Source organism: Oreochromis niloticus, linkage group LG8 (assembly GCF_001858045.2).
Source record: "Oreochromis niloticus isolate F11D_XX linkage group LG8, O_niloticus_UMD_NMBU, whole genome shotgun sequence".
NCBI classification, from domain to species: domain Eukaryota; kingdom Metazoa; phylum Chordata; class Actinopteri; order Cichliformes; family Cichlidae; genus Oreochromis; species Oreochromis niloticus.
This window is the reverse complement of record NC_031973.2, coordinates 10,710,452-10,731,484: the sequence shown is the minus strand read 5'-3', so window position 1 is coordinate 10,731,484 and position 21,033 is coordinate 10,710,452. Positions and strand designations below refer to the sequence as shown.

The window sequence follows — 21,033 nt, the reverse complement described above, 5'->3', positions numbered from 1 at the left end:
AACGTCATCACAGCACAAAAGCCTATTCAACCATTTGAAACTGCAAAGTTTTTCAAGGAAATGCAGTTTAAAAATAACCACACTGTACTCTAATAATGTTGTAAACACATTGGGCTCCACACAAAACAAAATCCATGTGTCTTTTTCTATTTTCCTAACTTTTGCACCCTTCCACCCAACCACATCTGTCACTGCAGGTCCCAGCACTACCTGCCAAGAAGACTCCTGCTCAAATCAGGGAGTTTGTTTGCAGCAGTGGGAGGGCTTCACCTGTGACTGCAGCATGACTTCATACGCCGGGCCACTGTGCAACGATGGTGAGTCTTTGCTTTTATGGTCTTCCGCAGGCCCAGGGGATTACAGTTTTTTAGTGGTGCAGACAACTCAAGTGTAGACTTTGATATCTGCTGTATTCAAAGTAAATACCAACTTGAGAAACGTTATCTACCAGCGTTTGGATCATGCTGGTTTAATCATGCATTTGCCTTTTGTTAGCAGGTTTGTTATCTGATTTAACCGAGTTAGGTGAATCACAGTGGCTGACTCTCTAAACTGCAAGAAATAAACCTAATCAAATCTTCACTGTGGTGCAGAACTGCAGATGTGAAAATGCTGCAGTCAGATGATTTGCTTTGAAACACCAAATCACAGCATCATCTTGTGCCTTTTTTCTCAGCCTCCACAGGAGGGCACTGTCAACTGTTGATTTTGATATTGTACAAAAATACCAATCCCTCAACTGGCTATTCTATAGCCTGTGTATGTGTAACATTAGATTAAAAATGTCTCCACGCTCTCTAGCTTTAAACATTAATTCATCCTCCAGAACCTTAGAAGAGAGATATATGTTGGTTTTTAAGTCACCCTATGAGTCAGACAATTATATGATTTGTTATTTGGTTGAGTCACTTATACAGTCAGCCTCCTGCAGTAATGGTGATAAGTAATTTGGGAAACAGCCTGCAGAAGAACTTGTCAGAATAGAAAAGGCCAGTCAGCTCTGACATTTTAAGTTTTTTGTTATTATTTTCCAATATGCTCCTTGTGTTTAAAAGATTTAGCAAAACATAGATTTACCAGCTGGAGTGGTCAACCTGTGATGGCAGATAGCACCATCACAACATACAGATTTACCTGTAATTACATTTTTTTTATCTGCATCAACCAGCTGGAACCACTTATATCTTTGGCCGTGATGGAGGCTTGGTGATTTACACATGGCCCCCTAATGAGCGTCCCAGCACCAGGGCTGACCGGCTTTCCCTCGGGTTCAGCACTCAACAGAAACATGCCATTCTGCTTCGGGTGGACAGCGCATCCGGCCTGGGAGACTACCTTCAGCTGCAGATAGTAAGTACAACAATTTGTCAAGGGTTATGTGATTTATCATTCTCGTGTAATATTTCTTGTTTGTATTCATTTAGTCAGCTATTGCTACAGTGACCACACTTGTAATTAGAAGTGTGTGCATTCAATATCTATTAACAGTATTCACTCTTCATCATAATAGGATGGTCCACCACTCCAAATGACACATGTAATTATGGCAAAACCTTTACAGATTGTGTATTTTATTTAGTTAAACCAAAAAGACTTTTTATGAATTCTCATAAGGAAATTATATCCCATTATGAAAGAACTGGAAACGTTTATTCCTCCCTTCCAGTAACAGAAGCTATTTGTTTATTGATTCCTGGCTGCATAATTACATTAATTGATTTTTAGTGTAAAAATTAGTGATCATGCATAAAATGGACCTAATATACTAATTCCCAGCTCCTTATTTATATTATAGAAGGCTTCTATGAAGTACCTCAGTTCAACCAACAATCTGGTAATGTTCTCTCTTTAAGTCAACTTTCTTCTGATTGGCTGTCTCTCACAAAACAGAAGGTTTGGAGAGCCACCTGTCTGAGATGACTATATCAGGGATATCTCCCATAAAAGTAGAAATAACTGTCTTTAGCTGAGTGTTGAGAGCAGTTTGAAGCTTTAGCTTTGGGATCATGAGGATTCCTTGTTCATAGCCTGACTTCATTATTTGAAACTTAGGCCACGTTTATGACCGTGAACTATTGTAGCTGTATGTATAGGACAGAAAATAAGAAAAAGCACAACATGTTCTCTTAAAATGATAATTAAGTATAAATTAAGGCCAACAAAACTACATTCAGCTGTGTATTTTACTGAGGGTCTTGGTGCCCTCAGTGATCAACCTTGTCCCAGCAAGCTCTCATAAACTTTCACGTGTACAGTCATAACAGGCACATGGACATTATTAAACATCCCAGCAGTGGGTACTTGACAAGTGGTGAGCAATACCTCCTAAAATAAATTCTCACATTTATCTCTACGATGGTTGATAACACCTTCACAAGATTTCACGTCCTCACAATCGAGCTTTTATTTGTTGCTCCGTAAAATATCAGAAAATCATGAAATATCACTGAGCAGTTTCAGTTAGAAGCATTTGTTTGCTCAAATAGGACCATGAAAATAGCACTATTACAATCATTAAAATAAGCCAACCATGATTGCTATAGCTGTCATTGGTATATTTTGGAATATAAAACAACCTTATTTTGGCAGGAAAACTGATGTCATCCTCGAGACCAAGGATCTCAAAGTCATTTTACGTTGAGGACCACGTATGGCTCATGTCGATTTTAACTAGGCTTTATGTTAGTGTTAATTACATATTTAATCCCTGAGATATCTTAATATAAAAAGTGTAACAGTATGTCTCAATCTTTCTACAGGGTAAAGAAATTCGTCTGTAGTAAATGGAAGGTTGAATTACAGAAAAGTTGGAAAGATTTTGTTACTTGACTCATTGTAAAAACAAACAAAAAAACAACACATAAATCATTATAGTCAATAGTGAAAAAACAGGAAATTTTCTGTCATTTAATTGTTAATCTGTTACTTAATTACTTTGACATAGTATAAATGTCCGTGGTCTTAATCATTAGGAAAAACTGTGAAACTTCTGAAAATACAGTTAAAAGCCTAAAATGTATATCCTCCTCCAAAACTGTCCACTGGGCCGGATTGGAGTTTTTCCCAGGCCATTATGTGTGACACTTCTGTCTAGACTATGACTGGAATGCGAAAGACTGATTCCTTTACTGATCCAAGATGAAGTTGGAAAACAGCATAACTGAGCAGATTTTGATCCAGGTTCAAAGGTCATCTACCCAAAGCCCAGCTCTATCTCAGCATTGATTAAATAGTTTTATCATTCTGAGTAAACCGAGACATTTAAAGTTATTTGAATCACTTGCAGCTGCTGGTTAAGCAGGCATGGGCCAAGTACTTAAATTCACCATACTTAAGACAGTGTTGGTTTTCATTGTCCAGCCCTTTGTTTGTCTGCTTTCAACTTTTGGTTTTTGGTCAAATTTATCAGGTCCTTTTACACCATTAAATACACAAAGAACTTGGTCACACACACTCTGCTGTGCATACCCAAAAGACATGAAACTGGTAATATCCTGACCTTTACACATCTGATAAAATGTTGTCATACCTCTCCTCCTCTTCAGGACAAAGGCAACATTAGAGTAGTGTTTAATGTCGGCACTGACGATATCAACATCGAGGAGAGCTCCAAGTTTGTCAACGACGGGAAGTACCACGTAATTCGGTTCACCCGCAGTGGTGGCAATGCGACCCTCCAGCTGGACGACCTGCCGGTCATAGAGCGTTATCCCTCAGGTAGGCCCTGCCCCGCACGTATAGGCCCAACCCTCTGACTCATCACAGCACTGCCTGTCCTGGGGGCAGCGCCAGCTATACTTTAGTCCAATTCAACCCACTTTCTAATCAGTGTTTTCTTTCAATGTTTATATTCAAACACTGAGGTTGAGACACATAATTGCAGCTTTGTTTTATGTTATTGTGTTTGAAATGAAATATGTGTGATCTGACATGAAACATGACTTTTTAAACCATAAAATGAGGTAGTTTTTACAATAGCTTGTATACTAGCCAGCTATGTTATGTTAGGCCTGTTAAATAGTGTTAAAGGTAATTTATGAAAATATTCAATACAGTTGTTTTTTCTCACCATAAAAGAAAATAATAACAGCTGGTGCATTTTTGGTCAAATAATAATTTAAAAACATGTCATATTTGGAGATAAATGTTTAACTAGAGTAAAAAATAAGAAAAAGAAAAAAGTGTATTTTGTTGAGTATAGTATTTGTTTTTATATTTGTTGGGTTTTATATTTAAAGTGGTAATCTTAGTTAGTAGTCTTTAACACAATGAGGCTTTAGGTAGCTCATAGGCAAAATGCAAAATGCTAGTTGTTGTGAGGTGTGTGTGAGTATGTAACACTAAACTCAGTCAGTCATATAGGCAGTATGTGACAGCTGTAACATTATTTCCCTGTGCTCTTGCAGATGTTAACCCCTGAAATGTCTCTTTAAATTAAACCCAATGAACAGAGAGTAAGAGTCCGCTCGGTGGAAACGTAGTGAATTCAGCTCCTCTTCTCTTCAAGCTGACCTTAACACAGTGACATGCCAACAATGAGCAGACCATTACTTTCTTTTCATTGCTGTTCTTTTTGTATCCAGCTCCTGTACCAAGTTTGGATGTGCGTAATTACTACTGTGTTTTCATCTCTAAATTAAAGGCAACATTGATAACGAGCGCCTGGCCATCGCCAGACAGCGAATCCCCTATCGGCTCGGTCGAGTAGTTGACGATTGGCTACTCGACAAAGGTAAAAACCCTGATTAAAATTCCTTAAAACTTTCAGCTTAAAAAATACAATTTGAAGACAGTTGACTTATTGTGCACCATCAACTAACATCTAAAAATCTAAATCCATAACTAAGTATTTAAAAGTTGGGCAGCTGTAGTGTGTAATACTGTGTAAACTGTAGTGCCTGTGAACGTATCTTGTTAGTGTGTATCTGATAATATCAGGTTAAAGGGACGATGGAGAGATTTAAATGTGAATAAATCAGAAAATAGAAAAGAAGTACTGATAAAAGATGCTTTATTAAATAATTTTGTTTCCTATCAAATTGTAAACAATAAAGCATTTTACTAAAGATTATATGTTGAAAAAAAATTTGTAATCAAATTAAAGTACATGCAAAGTATTGTGCCATGTAAGAATTATGTAAATTTGAAATGACTAATAGAGCAATTCTTTTTGAAAAAATGTAAAAGTTTTCCTCCTAAACTTCAGCAGAGCTCCTTAAATTAGACTCTAGTCCCTTTAACAGTGAGCAGTGCTAGAGCTTATAACCTGTGCATGCTTCATAGGGCTGTGACAACAGTTCTCTAGATCTCTGTCTCTCTGTCTGCCTGTCTGTCGCTCCTTCAAATACAATGTCGTGCCGCACAGCCATCACCATAGCAACCATCTGTCAGCCCCGTCTTCTCCGGGCCCTCTGACTCCTCTCATCTGCTCACTCTTCCTCCTCCTTCTGTTCTTTGCCTCTTCATCCTCCTCGTCAACTTCTCAGTCTCTTCACCCCCTTCTCCTTCTCTGGTTCTCCGTTCTCACTCTTATCTCTCTCAGCCTCAGCCTTCTCCACGGTTCTCCACGGCTTCGATTTGCTCTGCCATGCATAATCTATCCCATCCTCTCACCATGGCTTTGGGGTGGTGGATTGTGTAACACTCTTTTGTGTGTATGTACGCACGTATGTGACCACTGGAATGTGTGTGTGTGTGCGTGTGGCTGTATTTGCGTGCGCCTGTCCACCTTTTTTCTATGTGTGTTTGGTTGCGGGTGTTTGTGTGCGTCTGCGTAGGCCGCCAGTTGACCATCTTCAACAGCCAGACAACAGTGCGCGTTGGTGGAGGCGAGCGAGGTGCAGCCATGTTCCAGGGACAGCTGGCTGGCCTTTACTATAACGGCCTCCGCATCCTCAACATGGCCGCTGAGGGGCACCCCCACATCAAAGTGGAGGGGAGCGCGCGTCTTGTCGGCGATATGCCATCCTCCTCGATCACCCCGCAGTCCAGCGCTGCGGCCGGAGGCAACCGTTCAGACTCCGCCCCGTCCATCAGTGACATCACAACCACCACAGCCACTAACAGGAAGCAGGGTGGAACAACGAAGGTCAGAGCACCATCAAGCTTTTCTTTGACACCTCATGTGAGGAAAACCTATTAAATCCAATATGTGTGGTCACATAAAGATCTCCTGTTCGAATGTAATTCCTCAGATATCTTCCTTTCGTGTGGCAATAGGTAATTAAAAAGTGGTAATTTGCTTTGATAACTTTCTTTTTGCACTCAGTAAGAGGATTAGCATGCCGCAGCCCACTAATCAAGGATGGAAAGATATAACAGGAAAAGTGGAATTGTTTTATACTCCACTCCGCTCAGTTTATTCATGGAGCAAGTTTCATATGCAGTGTTTCACATAATAATAAGAAGCACTGGATAATACGTCAGATTTCTTCTCCTTTTGACTGCTCATTTCATCTCACCCTATCCCTAGCATCACCCCCTTTCACACCAACCCTCAGTATGTCCTCCTCCTCACTGCATCCATTAATCTTCTCTGTGGTCATCCTCTTTTCCTCCTGCCTTTCAGTTCCATATTTAGCGTACTATTATCAGAGATGGCAAAAATACAGACGTTCTTTAATGTCTGTAAAAGGTAGAGGCTCTGAAAAGTAGCTCTTTGGACGACGTTTCTATAAGCTATTTTTGTGCAAAGCTAAGTGCTATATTAATATAATAATAAAATAATATTAGTACATAGGAATGCAGACTTTTTTGACTTTGCCTCCATACCCAAAAAGAAAAATGTGTACCGTCACGGTTTAAATTGGAGCTCCAGGAGACTTTCTTAATGTACAGGCTTTCATCAGCTGACCTGTGCTGCTGCTGCTGTTGTGCTGAGGTTGACTGCTCTTTGTGGGTTTTCACAAATTAATTCAACACGATGTAAGCAGATATATTCAACAAGCTATCTTGACTGATTTCCATCCCATACACTGACAGTATACTGTTTGTGCTGTCTTTATACAACACGGTATACAGTTAGATGAAGATTGAACCTAGTGAATAATTCTAAGCATCATCAGCTAAAATTCAAATTAATCTCTGCTACCCTTTATGTCAGCTAACACTGACCAAGAACACCAAGCCACTGTGCTCCAGTCCAGCACAGTGCTTTACATTCACCACATTACAGTAAGCTTAACTTTTTATCCTACACCTAACAGCTGAGTGTTTTCATACAACCTTTGAATAATACAAAGTTAGTATACCTCAGTTTGTTTTGCAGGACGCTGAAGCTTCAAGCCTTTCAGGTTGTCAGATATCACTGATCTGTCCTTACCTTCAAATATAACCTCTGTTCTTCCTCTCCCATCCTGTCTTTCTCACATCTTTCTCCATCTCTGAGTGAAATACTGTAGCTGTACTGTTAGCTAGCAGACACGCTGTGTGACAAACTGCACACAAACATTTTGTGTGTTGGCTGATATTTGTTGAGCTGATAGAAATGTTGTGCTTGAAATGAATTGCCACTTAAAAAAAACAAAAAAACAAAAGTTACTTCCTTTATCCTCCGTTTCCGTAGTGCTAGCTAGAAGTACTACAATCACAACTTACAGACTAGTCTTACCAGATTAGTGAGTATAGACTATAAATGATGCATAAATTATTATAAATTTCATCTATTTGTATGCAGTAAGCCCTGATGATGGATACACCCATAGGGTTGTCTTTTTTGGGTTATTCCCTCCTATGTGACTCATATCATTTTGGTGTTTGAAGGTGTGCGCTGATGTGAGGTGATATCTTCTTTCAAGTGTGTTAAATATAAAGTAATGAGCCTATTTAAAAAAAAAATAGACTAGTAAAGTATAAATACCTGAAAATATTAAAGTATTTGTGCTTCATTACTTCCCTTTTGCCTGCTATATATTGTCCTGTTAGGGCGTGCATTACCCATTGTAGATTAAAACTAAAATTAACTAGAAGCACAAGGTGGACAATGATGACTCCTCAAGGGCTACTCGAAGGCAGATGAGAACTGAAAAAAATAGATATTTTTCTCATGCATAGCAGTAATCTGACAGGGTGTATAGCACAAAAAAGTTTCCAGATAAAACTCAGATGGTAAATATTATAATTACAGCGTCAGCTCCTTGGGCCCCTTGGGCATTAGGATACTCCAGCATCAAAGTCTTTCACCTGACTTTAAAGGGAATCAAAGTCAGAACAAGTCTTATCATCTATAAGTCTGCTGCAGCCACAGACTGTGTATAAAAGTTGCACTGTGATATCACCCTGGAGTTTCCCATTTTAAAACTTTGATTTGAGCATGTTGGCTATCCTTGGCACTGCAGGATATGATATTTGTAGTGCTATTTAACAGCAACAATTGCAAGGTAAATTAGACATAAAACACCAAAACCCAGTCGATACCCTATGAGCAGCACTTGGCAATAGCAGGAAGGAAGAACTCCCTTTCAACAGGAAGAGACCTCATGCAGAAACAGGCTCAGGAAGACACGGCCATCTTCTTGTGAAAGGAGGAGATTGAAGAATTGTCTATTTAAATTAGTCTGTGTTATTGTCTTTTTTACTCTAAATATGAGCCAATTAAAAAAAAAAAATAAACATGTTGTATTAAATAAAACTTTTGACAAGCAGTAAATAAATTCATAAATTCATCAAATGTTCACTGAGGCCATAAATTAATTTAAATCATTGCAACCAGGTTAGTCGCCACCTGCTGTTCATTACAAAGAATGTAGTTTTCAGACCTGCAGGCTATGTGCATCTTTCTGTGGGGTCTATGATTGCGGCTCATAGGATATATACAAAATTTATTTAGAGTTATTTATCTGCAAATAGAGGAAATAATATCTTTAAAAAAAAAACATAGTTTTGGCTCCAGGAAATACCATAGGCACTTTTCCTAATTATATTGGGTGATTAATAGGTTTTTATTTGCCCTGCAGCACTGTTTGTTTGTCTTTAATGGACAGAAGGCTCACTTTTTGCTCCAGCACAATCACAGAAATAGACTAGATGGCAAATTCACCGCTAAGTGGTCCCTCCCTTCTAAATTACTGCAGGAGAATTGTTTGTGCCAGTGGAGGATGTAATAGCTTTCCCATAATATGTAAACTGATGCAAATGGTACAATAAAAACACATAATTGTTATTGGGGCATTTTTATAGCGGCAGCAGCTGAAGAGTCGACGCTAATGTCAGAGGATACATTGTGAGCAGGTACACCGCAGACGCCTCTATTGTTCAGATCACTACGGAGATGTTATCAGGCTCTTAGTGGGCGTCTGTGTGCTGCAGTTCTCCTGTGTTATAAAACTGTGCGCCAGCAGCACTGAAAAAAAAGATTTTATTTTTTTTTTCTAAGTGATACAAGTTGCCATGGAGATAGTGAGCCCCACTACCCACTGCTTGCTTTCTTTCTCTCCCAGCCAGTCTCCCACAGAGACTAGCTCCTCTGTGTATAAACCGCCAGCTGTTTCAGACATAAATAATAGAACGCAGAGAGCTGTGAGCTAAGCCTCAGGCATCAATAATGGATATGAGAGCTGGAGGGATAGTGCTGCAGAGTGACAGTGCTGTCACAGGGCCTTTCTTTTCACACTCTTCACTGCTCAATCTCTCAACGTGTATGTGATTTAAGCGAACTGTTCCTGCGCCTGTGATTTACTGATGTGAGTGCTGAATCTGGGATGTGGAGCTATGCAGTGCAGTCAGCATGAGAAGTGGGTCAGACCCACTATATGCTCGATATACCGCATCGCGTGCGTTTGCTCGTCTGTGCAAGTCAAATCACTCCAGTTGCCCCCCAAACTCTATTTTTGTGCGTATGTGTGTTTGTCTTGTTTAAGAAGAATCTACAGCTTCCCTATTGAGGCTGCCTAGTGTTGCCTGGCAACCAATCTGGCCTTAACCGAGACACACATAAAACATTGAATCCACACACACGCGCGCGCAAACACTCAGGTGGAACGGGAACAATAAGTTGTATTGCAGCACGTTGCATCAGAGGAGGGGCAGTGAGAGATGTCTTACAAAGGTGCAACGGGTCCGAGCAATTTGCCGGTTTCTCGCACACGCCTCAAGTTTGCGTGTGTCTCTGAGTGGATCTGCCTAAGTTACCCCATGGGTTTGCTCCTGCCGTCAGTGCTTTGTGCAGTAAGAATATGTTATATGCTTCCTCCTGACATCCTCACTGTGTCGAGGCTTTTTTTGCGTTTTTTTTTTTTTTTTTTTGCGTGTTGAAAAGTGGAAGGGATTAATAATGCATGACAACTGAGCACCAGCGAGGAGGAGAGAGGGAGAGTTTGTGTGAGTGTTTATGCTAGAGGCTGCGCTGAGTCACAGAGCTCGAGTTTGGTTTTGATGTTCCCTGTCTGTCGGTGGATGTGTGTTTGCGCGCATTCATGTGTTTGTGTGTACCTGTGTTTGATGGGAAGACTGATGGAAGAAACTCGAGGCTCGGAGCTCTGCCCAATTGGCTACAGGAATCAGCTGACCCAGGCACTTCCACGTCTCATGCCTCGCTCGCTCCTCTCGTCTTTCCCCGTCTGTTTTTTTTTTCTCTCTGCCTGCATCGCTATCTTTACATCTTTCACATCTTTCACATCTTCGTCTCCATCTTGCCTTTCTTCTACTTGTTATCGATCTTCTGGTGATACTTTCTCCCTCTTCCCTCGGTTATTTTCGCTTTCCCTTTGCTCTTTCTCTCCCTTCATATCTTTCCATATTTACTCGTCACCCACCCCCCCTCCTCTTCTCCCTCCCCCTCCCTCCCTGTCTGTGGTTGAGCTCCAGTGATAGGCTGTTAATGCAGGCGGTGTATGAGTCTATCTCACCATCTGCAGTAGTGGAGCTAGCTCTTCTCCTCTCTCGTCAGGATCTCTTCATCAGCCTGCCAACTTCAGCCTGATCTGGTGTATGCTCGCGTGGCTGTGTAGATGTGTTTAAATAGAACTAGACCAATGGAGCATGTTTGGCTGTCATAGAGTTTGTGTGAGTACATGTGTGTGTGATTTCCAGTTGTGAAAGTAGCAGACAAGCTGTTGAATCTTCTGCAAGAGAGTGTGAGGACTGAGTGCAGCTACTATGTGTGAACTAGGCAGTCAGGGAGGCATGGATGGTCGTTGGCACTGTTCGGCGGCTCAGGTAGAGATTTTACTCTTTAAGCATGCAGATATTCTTCTTGTCACGCTCGCTTTGTCCACCTGTATCTATTTTTTCCTCCCTATCAGTGTTCATCTGTGTCCATTATGTCAGCATGCTCTATTGATAGACTGTGAAAAGATGGGAACAAAGAAGGAGGGTGAGGCAGAGGGGCGGAGGATCCTCGGGCATACACTTGCTTTGGCAGATTTTCTATGAACTTCTGTGGGTGATCAATGCGATTTAAGTTGTGTTTGGCATGTCCCCATTTTTCTCTTGTGTTCACTGCCTCCCATGCGATAAGTGGATCAATACTCCAATTGACACCCTCCCTTTGAATGGGGTGGTCAGCTGACAAGGTGATGTCACAGATCAGAGGAGGGACATTGTAAAAATGTGCTCCTCGGCTTTTGTTTTAGCTGAAGTCAGGATTCAAATCAGGTGCCTGCGGAGGGCACATTGGTGTCTTTGAATCAATCATCAAGCACCGTGGCTCAAAATTGATCGGCGACAGGTGTCAGGGGTGGTGTGTTTCCTGCGGCCTGATTGGTTCATGTGCTATTTGAATCCCGGCAAAGGCACAGAGGGTTTATTGACTGGCTGGATTCCAGAGGCTAAGCTCACCCTAGCAGCATTTGACAGTCCAGTGGGCAGAACTGATTGGAAAGGCAGCTGAGGAAAGAGAACGAGTCAAGCATCAGTAACCTAATGTAACTTTTAGGCCAAACTTGACTACAGCAGACTTGTAAGGACTAACAACATACAAGGCCAGTGCAGGCTTTTTCAGAGGGCTCACATCTCCGCTACTCACACCAACTGTGCTCCTACAAGAAGAAGAGACTGCGAGGTTTAATGGCAGTTTAATGAGTTTCCGTTTGCTATTCTTGTCCTAACTTAGACATCTCAGCGCTTTGATTTGGTTTAGATTTCTCCTCCACTTTAGTTTCCACCTCTGGTGCTCTTCTCTCTTTTTTAGCTCCGCTGCTCTCTCGCTTCTCTTTTATTCCGTGGGTTACTAACATCCACTGCAATGCATCACAATCCAATTTTAATTTAATGCTGGCACTGAGCACCCAGTGTGGTTAAAGCACACACACGCATGCACACACACGCTCACACATTTAATATCTCTCATGCCGAAGCGTCAAGGCGGGCAATGTTTAACAGTAGTTCATGAATATGCGGAGCACATTAGCACCGTGTTAAGTAAAGACCGCAGCACTTTGAAGTCCTCCTCCTCTCCTGTCTTCTTTTCTCTTTCTTTCTCCCCAATAGCCTCCACCTGAAATTCCTTTTATCCATCCATCTATCTTCAACTCCCTCCCTCTTTTCTCTCCTTTCTCCTCGCACTCTGGCTGGAACTGCAAATCAACGCACAGGTCCCCGCTGAGGGTGCACACTCCCTTTTTTTTCCTCTTTTTTTATTCCCCATCATTTCTAACAGCCTGAACTTAGAGTTGCCATGGCAACAAGAGGAGCAGGGACTGAGAGGAAAAAGGGCGCCTTTTCCATTGAGAGGGAGCAAGGCACGGAAAAGGAGCGGTCGTTGGGTGTATTAGTGGATTGGTGTAGGTTAGAGGTGGGCTATAAGTAGAAAATCAACATGGTGCTCGTGGAGAGGTTTCGAATAAAAGAGATTTAAATGAACTATCAAACGCTTAGCAGATATCTAATAAAGGCTGGTTTTATTTTTGTCCTCAGCCTCACGTATGAGCATTTGCCAGTATCAGATGGAGATGGCAGAATGCAGATAGAAAGGCCAGAAGAGAACAAAGGATGGGGAGGGTTGAGAGAGTACTAGATGATAACTAAGCAGTCTCCTTGTGGTTTTAAAGGGATTCAGTGTTTCTCTTCTCCCTCTTCTTTCTTCTTCTCTCCTTGGCACTCAGGTTTTGGCCGCCTGCCATTGCTGGGGGCTGTAACAGGCAGAAGTGTTTATGGTCAACTGAAAACGGGTGGGCGAAAGATTGGTGCTGTGTGCTCACACATACAGGAAATAAACAGAAGGGGTGTGGGGAACTGACTGTTTCTGTCTTAGAAATGATGGCGATCATGAGTTTATATGTATATGAATCTGTGTGTGTGTGTGTGTGTGTGTGTGTGTGTGTGTGTGTGGACACGTTTGCCGATTTTTCTCTATCTTCTCTTCTCAGTCGTCAGATGACCTGCTGGTGGCATCAGCTGAGTGCCCAAGCGATGATGAAGACATTGACCCTTGTGACCCCAGTTCAGGTGAGAAAACTTTAACGAATATACATGCGAAACTGCCTTTATGCAGCTTTTATGTCACTCATGGGCAAAATACATCCCCCAGGCCCTCTAAGTCTGGCCGCCAACATCCAATAAGTTTTTAAAAAAAAGATTAGTTATCAATATACATGCTAAGTGTGTGGCCCTTGGAGAGAAGAAAACAATGCTTCCTACCTGTTTTACGTCCTCCACTCGCACTGCTACCCATTTTTATGCTCTCCAGTTAATTTTTTATTTGCGCTCAGGTTTCCACCCTCGGGCATTACCTAACACTCTCCATCTCTTCCTATCTTCCCATCTGTATCCTGCTCTTTGTCATTAAAATTTCATTTTTATATATCCCATTTTATTTACCTCCCCCTCCTTCACCTCTTTCTTTTCCATCCCCTTATCTCTGGACTGCCACAAAATTTGATATTTAAATTCTTGCATTATAAATCATTTAATATGGTGTGAAATCTCACCATACTGCAGCCTTCTCTGGCTGTTGTAAAGTGTCAGAAGTATGTAATAAAACCTGATATAACGTGCACCTGTGCTCTGGATCCTCCTCTAAGCGATGTGTACTGTAATCTGTTTACGCATTATGTGATGATATGTAAACAGCTTTGGCTCTAAGCTGTAGCTTTCCCTTGCCAGCGTGTAGCATTATGCAAAACGCTTGTCAAATAATTCATCACCATGATGCATTGTGTCTTCCAGTTCTCCTCCCACCATCATCGCAGGCAATCCAAATTAATAATGTATAAACTAAACCATCATATAACATCAATTTCCTCCTCTCTCCCCTCACAGCCCGCCCTCCCCTGCCAGAGGTGAAGATGTTCCCAGGTCCGTCTGAGGTGGTGCGGGAGAGCAGCAGCACTACGGGCATGGTGGTGGGCATTGTAGCAGCCGCTGCCCTCTGCATCCTCATCCTTCTCTACGCCATGTACAAGTATCGCAACCGCGACGAAGGCTCCTACCACGTGGACGAGAGCCGCAACTACATCAGCAACTCAGCCACACAGCCCAACGGCAGCGCTAAGGACAAGCCGCTGGGCATCGCCAAGATCTCTAAAAACAAGAAGAACAAAGACAAGGAGTACTATGTCTGAGGCGGATGACTTCTGACACACAGACATATACGCATACACCTTTATATATAACGGTATATGTACATAAATAGATATATTCTCAAAAAGAAAAAAATACACACAAACACACATGACATAGACATGCTGATCTTAATGTTTACTCCCCAATAATCACACCTGCACACATGCTGGCAAGCACAAACATGCACACAAACGAGCCCAGGCACACACACACACACACTCAAGCACAAACATACACACACAGACTGGCCTGAGGGCATGAGCCCTTACTGTACAGTATTTACCAATGAGCAGAGCCTCTGCGAGAGGCTTCTTTTATGAACATTAACACCATTCCAAATGATTTAGAAAGCACCAGTTCAACTCCCAGTTAAGAACCATTTTGGGTCAGCCTGATAAGAAAAAAAAAAAAGAGACTCCCCTGCCACAGTTGGACCTCTTCAGTTGGACTCAGAGAGGTCAAGGAAGACTTTAAGTGAAGCACATGGCAGACAGAGTGTTTGCGTGAGAGGCAGAGCACCAGAACAAAGATGTAAAAGCACCAAGACAAGCACCAAGTGTCTCTCTTCCAAGCTTCTTGGCCTTCCTCCCTGTTAGCAGACGGGGCTAGAAGAAGCAATGAGGATGCTGAGGAAACAAGCACACCAATGGTCCAAGTCTACCCCCAGACAGCACGGCAGGAATTCAGGGTGTAGCCAAAGAGAGACAGTGAGTTACGAGTGGATAGGCAGCGGCAGGGCTGGTGCACCGTTAATATAACGGATGGGCTGTGGTTGTTACGCTGCAGCGCTGCTGTTTTACGGCACCCTGAAAATCACAAAACAGTGTAATCAGTGAAAAACTGAAAGATGTTTTCCTGGACAGGAGACTTCAGATGCTACCTACAGACACCAGTCATGCGTGACTGTGGTGTCTCGCACACGCACACATACGTACATAGACTACATACAAACACACACATGGTAAAATTAAAAAGGATCTACACATGCAGACATACACTTACCTGCAATGCTAAAAGCGCACCATATCTTCATAACTGACACTGAAGACTATACAAGAAGACATTGGTGAAAAAGACAACGCTCATAATGATAACTGTTATGGCAACGATAATGATGAATATGAGGAACATTTGGGCAGTATAGACTCTGGGGAAGGGAGGGGGGGGGATCTTATTGCACGTGAATTATCTTACTCCGTGTGATTTATACCGCGTTGAAACTCCAGAGGTTACATCGTGACGCACCACCATCATAAACTCACCACCTCGGCTTGAAGTATTTCTGAGTACGCACTTCAAATGGTTTTTCAGTCTGTGGGATACAACAATGATTTCAGTCGCCAAATTGACTCTCAGATCAAATCTTCATCGGCAAAGCGTGACCATCTCGAGTGTGCTGCATGCCCGAGCTGTGCTGTGGAGTGGTGGCGTGTCCCACTAAGTCCAAAGGTGGTAGGTTTGTCTGCAGGTGGGAAAGGAGGAGGAGGGTGTCGTGGGTTTGCTGTCGGACGCGTGCGCCCCACGACAGGCCACGTCCTGTTTCCTAGCCTGATGTCTTACAGGCCACGCCCATTATACCTGCGCTAACCAACCACCTTTTATAGCAAAAACCAGCTGAGGAAAAGAAAAACAGAACAAAGTAAATGTTACCATGTGTTGCTAATAGATAGAAAAGTCCAGTTCTTGATGCCATTGGCTATACGACAACTTGAGTTGCTTTGATTTCATTGGCTCTCCCTTTTCTCTCTTTCTCTTTGCGTCCTCATGTATTCATTGCTGTTGGTTGACGGATTAATCAATACTCGTGACATGTCCCAACACGGGACAGACAGATGGGTTTCCCATGGGCAATGGCGAATTATCTGTTTATGGACTTTTTGCAGTGTCTGAGCCCTCTGCAGCTCAATAAGTGTAGCCCCACGAGATACAAACAGTGCCATGACATGAACAAGCCCCTCCAGTTCTTCCAAGCAATGTAACTAACCAGTCGGATGCATGCAAAACAGACCAGGGCAAGGAAGGACATGAAACAGACTGTGTGTGAGATTTCAAAGTATAAATGTCAAAATTAACTTAACATCTCCCCTTATTCTCGCCATCCTTAACTGGCCTTTTTGACCTGCCTCTTTCGTGTTTTCCTCTCGTTTACTACGTCTCCCTCTCCTCCATGTCTGTTGCTTTCCTTTACCTCTATCTCTGTTGTGTTGCCATCTGAAAACATAGGAGGCGTCTCTCAGTGGGATTATTCTACATCTAGGTGTTCATTAACCATGTTTATTTTCTATATGTACAATTTTTCTACAGTATTTACTTTTATTTTTATTGTTACGGTTCTTTGATGAACATAAAGTGGAAATTTATTATGAAAAATAGTTTTGAAGATTAATGAGTAAATAAAATATTACCCAAGTGAGCTTTTTGCGTGTTTGTTTTTCACTTCCCATCTGCCTGCGGACATCATTAAAGCGCCTATTATCGCACTCCCCTCAGCTATGATGATATCGGATGACTGTCTAATTAACACAAGTCAAAAAGTAGCAGGGAATCAGAGGGCAGATCTTAGAGGAATAGTTCCCAATAAAAAGAAGATTGATGTCAGGCATGTCTTTTAGTTCCAGCAAACCTTATTTAATGGACATAAGAGACTGTCATCTGTCTTCTCATGTAACAAGTACAGAATTTAAGAGCATTTCTGTAAATTCAGAGACCATAAGTTGCACATCTATCCACATTCTGTTTTATCCTTTCAACTTTTGTTTTGTCAAATTAAGAAAAGAAAGCAGCTCTTTCATTCCAGGTCCCACGCCATTTTACTGGGACGGCAAACGCACAAAAATACCCCACTGCACATACTAAACAGGGCTTTGAAGTACAACTCTGTGCTGTAAACGCAAAGTCTCGGCAGAGTTGCTGTTTGCCGGATGAAAGATCCCTGAGACTGCAGAGCTGAGCTTGCATCCTCAGGTGAAACATACAAAGAGCTGCTATTTCAATAAACACCTCCCCAGTTGCATTATCTTGTTCTCTTGCTGTTTCTCTTGCTTTCTTTTTGTCTTTGCAGAACAGTCTGTGCTCAACAAAAGGCTTGTGTTAGCTGTAGCCATCTGCTGCTTTGCTGTCCTTGGCCACAGACAGCTAGGACAAAGATAAAGACAGAGCCCTGCTATATTTATGGAGTGAATACAAAATAACTCTGTTTCTTGACAGTGGTCAATCAGTCAAAAACGTCTCAGTATTAGTAATCTGATTGCACAACACACAATCAGATTATTAGTATTAGCAGCAGAAAATCTGAATTCTTTAAACAGGTTGTGTCATTGAGACAGAGATCTGTTTTTCAAGTAAGATGACACGCAGACAGATTGTACATGTTCAGAAATGCAAAAAAAGCATGTGCAAGAGTGATTGGAAATTCATAAATATAACCTTTTAACAAATGTTGCAGTGAAATAGGAAAATGTAACTTTGCATTGTTTGTAGCTTATTATTATGACAGTATTAGAATCCAATTTATTTTTTTTCAGGTTCAGTGTGAATAAGAAGCACAGTTAATGACAAGTATTACATTTAAGCAACAAAAAAAAATACAGGCAATCTTGCAGTAGTGCAACCCTGTCAGTAAAAGTACAAACAATACAGTGTAAAAAAAAATACTCACTACTTCACTAGGAAAAAGTTGCATTTATTTATTTAAGGTTAAATTTTATTTATGTGACTCCAGCTAAATATTTTTGATGTTTATTGTTTTTGCTGAATATTTTTCTAAATGTGCGAATCTGGGGACTTATTATATGGAAAAAAATAAAAACATGAAAAATGAGTATATGATTGTATATACTCGAGTATATAATTTTGTGCCATTTGAGTCTTATTTGCAAAAAAAGATCAGAAGTTTGCTTCCTTAACACATTTTTTTTAATAAAATGTCTGTGTTTGTATGTTTGAAGTAACTTGTACCTATACAGTATTGTGCAAAAGTCTTTTCACCTCTTATTTCTTTGTATTTTTTTTCCAAGAGCCAGACTTTCTTGTATTTTTAAGTGGTCTGCTCAAGTTCGTCTGGTTTTCCGAGGGTGTTTCAAATATTTTTAGGGGACATTGACGGTGTTTTCATTCATTTTCAGTCCAGTCCTTGCACCTGGCTATTTTCAGAGGAATGTTTTGTGTTTGTTAAGCCACTTCACACTGACCTATGAATCATTCAAGCATAAAAAAGGACACTTGATTCAAGGTATGAACCAGTGTTGTGTCTACACATAACAGACAACTTAGCAAAAAAATCAATTTTAAGCACTTCGCTACTAGCAGCCTGTCACAAACACATGTTCACAGTTTTTAGCTGAATCTGTGAAAAATGCCAAAGATAGCGTCCAGTTTGACAAGCATAAAACAGGATTTTTGCACCAAGAAAGTGATTCCCAAAGATCTACTGGTTGAAAACTTGAAAACTTATATCTCAGCAGTTTGTCTCAGTATATCTCAGGTGTGCAAGTGGGTCCTTAAAAATGTGAAGAAGCTGAACAAGTGAAGGGCTAAAGAAGAAGTTGCAGGTCTATAAAACTATCTACAGCAGACGAACATTCATGTCATTAAGAAATACGACAGACCTGAGAGAGATGCATCTGGCACTTCAGCTGATCCATCTTCGGCATCAAAACCTCATCAGAAATGGTCTCAGTGGAAAGGTGGTTGCTAAACTACACAAGAAATGGACTGAAAATCAGGGGTAACAGGGATGCTGGAGAGATGAATCAACTTGTTATCAGTATGTGCGGAGGAGGTCAGGAGAGACATACAGCATTTAATGTCTACAGTCATCTGTAAAACATTGTGAAGGCTCTGTCACTGTTTGGGGCTGCATTTCACCCAGTGGGGTTGGAGGTCTTGTTAAAATTAATAGAATTATGAGTGCTGAAAAGAACCATTTGTCACAACCAGGCGGGCTGGTGTGTTTGTGGTGCATGAACATAAGATACCTGAAAACCTGACATGGAGGGAGGAAAACAGACACACCAACACTTTACTTTAGCATACCTAAGAGACTTCAGGCTCTGTTGAAGAGCAAATGTGGTCAGAGACTTTTGCACAGTACTTAAAGTATAGAGTTTGTGATGAAATATAGCTAATATCTCTGTTTTCCTAGATGCCCCTGAATGTAACAGGATAATGCTAGGCACACATGTAGTCTGTGGAATCAGAAGGGAAAATGCCATTCCAGCTTAGTTATTTCTTTCTCTCGCTTTCATCCTAGCTCATCCTCATCAATGTCTGCACACACCTGTGTTGGTATTGTCCAGCTCGTGCTCCACAACATCCTCCACCTCACCATCCTCATACACCCACATTTATCTGACTGACTTCTCTGATAAACACATTGCAGATTTGAAATTCTCTTCTTGTTTGCTTCATCATGACAACTGTTCAAATTCACCGCCCACTGATGTGTCCCTTCTATTTTTGTTGTGGCCTTGGAGCCAGACCATGACACATGTCATTACAAAAACAGTGGTAAGGCCTTGTTTGCAGACAGAGGTATCCTGCTGACAACATCAGAGCTGTCCAGTTTATAATTGTGGTCTATGGGGAAAATTCTTTGTGGGACAACGGGGGATTTTATTTGCTGCAACACACTGACATATACATTCTGTATTAGATTAACAAAACCAAAGATAATCCAATTCTGATACCCTCAGAGTCGTCCTTAGACTTTTGCACTCATACTGTGGAATTATACAAGTTACAGGCAATCAAAGTACCTAAGGTGTGCTTTTTAATTTATCATTTTCAAGGCACATTTGAGCCCTCATATCTACAAGAGATGGACGCATGAAATTTTTAGAGCCGAATCCATTTTAGCTGCAACCAAATCAATTTTACAGACTCCAACCGCCAAAAAGCCAGAATCCTTGTTTTGTTAACCACATAATTTTTTGAATAACATCTTTGAGCATCAGTATGATGGAATATAATCATAGTTTTAATAACAAAGCTGCACCAATCTGGACGCTTTTCATTAGTATTCACTTCATGAATTCATACTTGAATTTGTACACACTAGTACTGTGTTGGACCCCTTCAGGAACTTCATTCTTCTAAAAAAGTGTTGGAAACATTGACATGATGACTGCACATTTGTCGGCTGCACATCCATGATATGAATCTCCCCTTCCGCGACATCCCAAAGATGCGCTTCTGGATTGAGATTGGTTACTGTGGAGGCCATTGTCATGTCCAAGAAACCTATTTAAGATGATATGAGCTTTGTGACTTGGTCTTTCATCCTGCTGGAAGAAGTCATCAGAAAGTTCACTGTAGCGTAGATATGATAGCAACAATACTTAGACAGGCTGTGGCATTTAAATGATGCTCAGTTGATACTAAGGGCTCCAAAGTGCAGAGAAAACATCCCCCATAGCATTACATCACTGCCATCAAGGGAGCATAAATCTAGGCTTTTATGTTGTTTACACCGAATTCTGACCCTAGTGTCTGAATATCGCTGCAGAGATTGAGATTAATCAGCTCAGGCAACAG

The 21,033-nt window shown here is 41.3% G+C and overlaps 1 protein-coding gene across 15 annotated transcripts in view; it reads left to right on the top strand.

Moving 5' to 3' along the window:
* nrxn1a (neurexin 1a) overlaps positions 1–16,912 on the top strand; it is a 66,791-nt gene extending 49,879 nt beyond the window's left edge. For 8 of the 15 annotated variants that reach the window (XM_019362492.2, XM_013269527.3, XM_025909555.1 and 5 more), the window contains 7 exons: positions 198–317; positions 1,169–1,350; positions 3,546–3,717; positions 4,643–4,732; positions 5,778–6,088; positions 13,305–13,383; positions 14,197–16,912. In XM_019362492.2, coding sequence (XP_019218037.1) covers positions 198–317; positions 1,169–1,350; positions 3,546–3,717; positions 4,643–4,732; positions 5,778–6,088; positions 13,305–13,383; positions 14,197–14,498 — 1,256 coding nt within the window. In that variant the 3' untranslated portion in view covers positions 14,499–16,912. Of the gene's footprint in view, positions 1–197; positions 318–1,168; positions 1,351–3,545; positions 3,718–4,642; positions 4,733–5,777; positions 6,089–8,888; positions 10,165–10,803; positions 11,155–13,304; positions 13,384–14,196 lie in introns of those variants that run through there. The other 7 variants (XM_019362495.2, XM_019362498.2, XM_025909556.1 and 4 more) reach the window with 3 other exon arrangements.
* Positions 16,913–21,033: the final 4,121 nt, after the last annotated feature.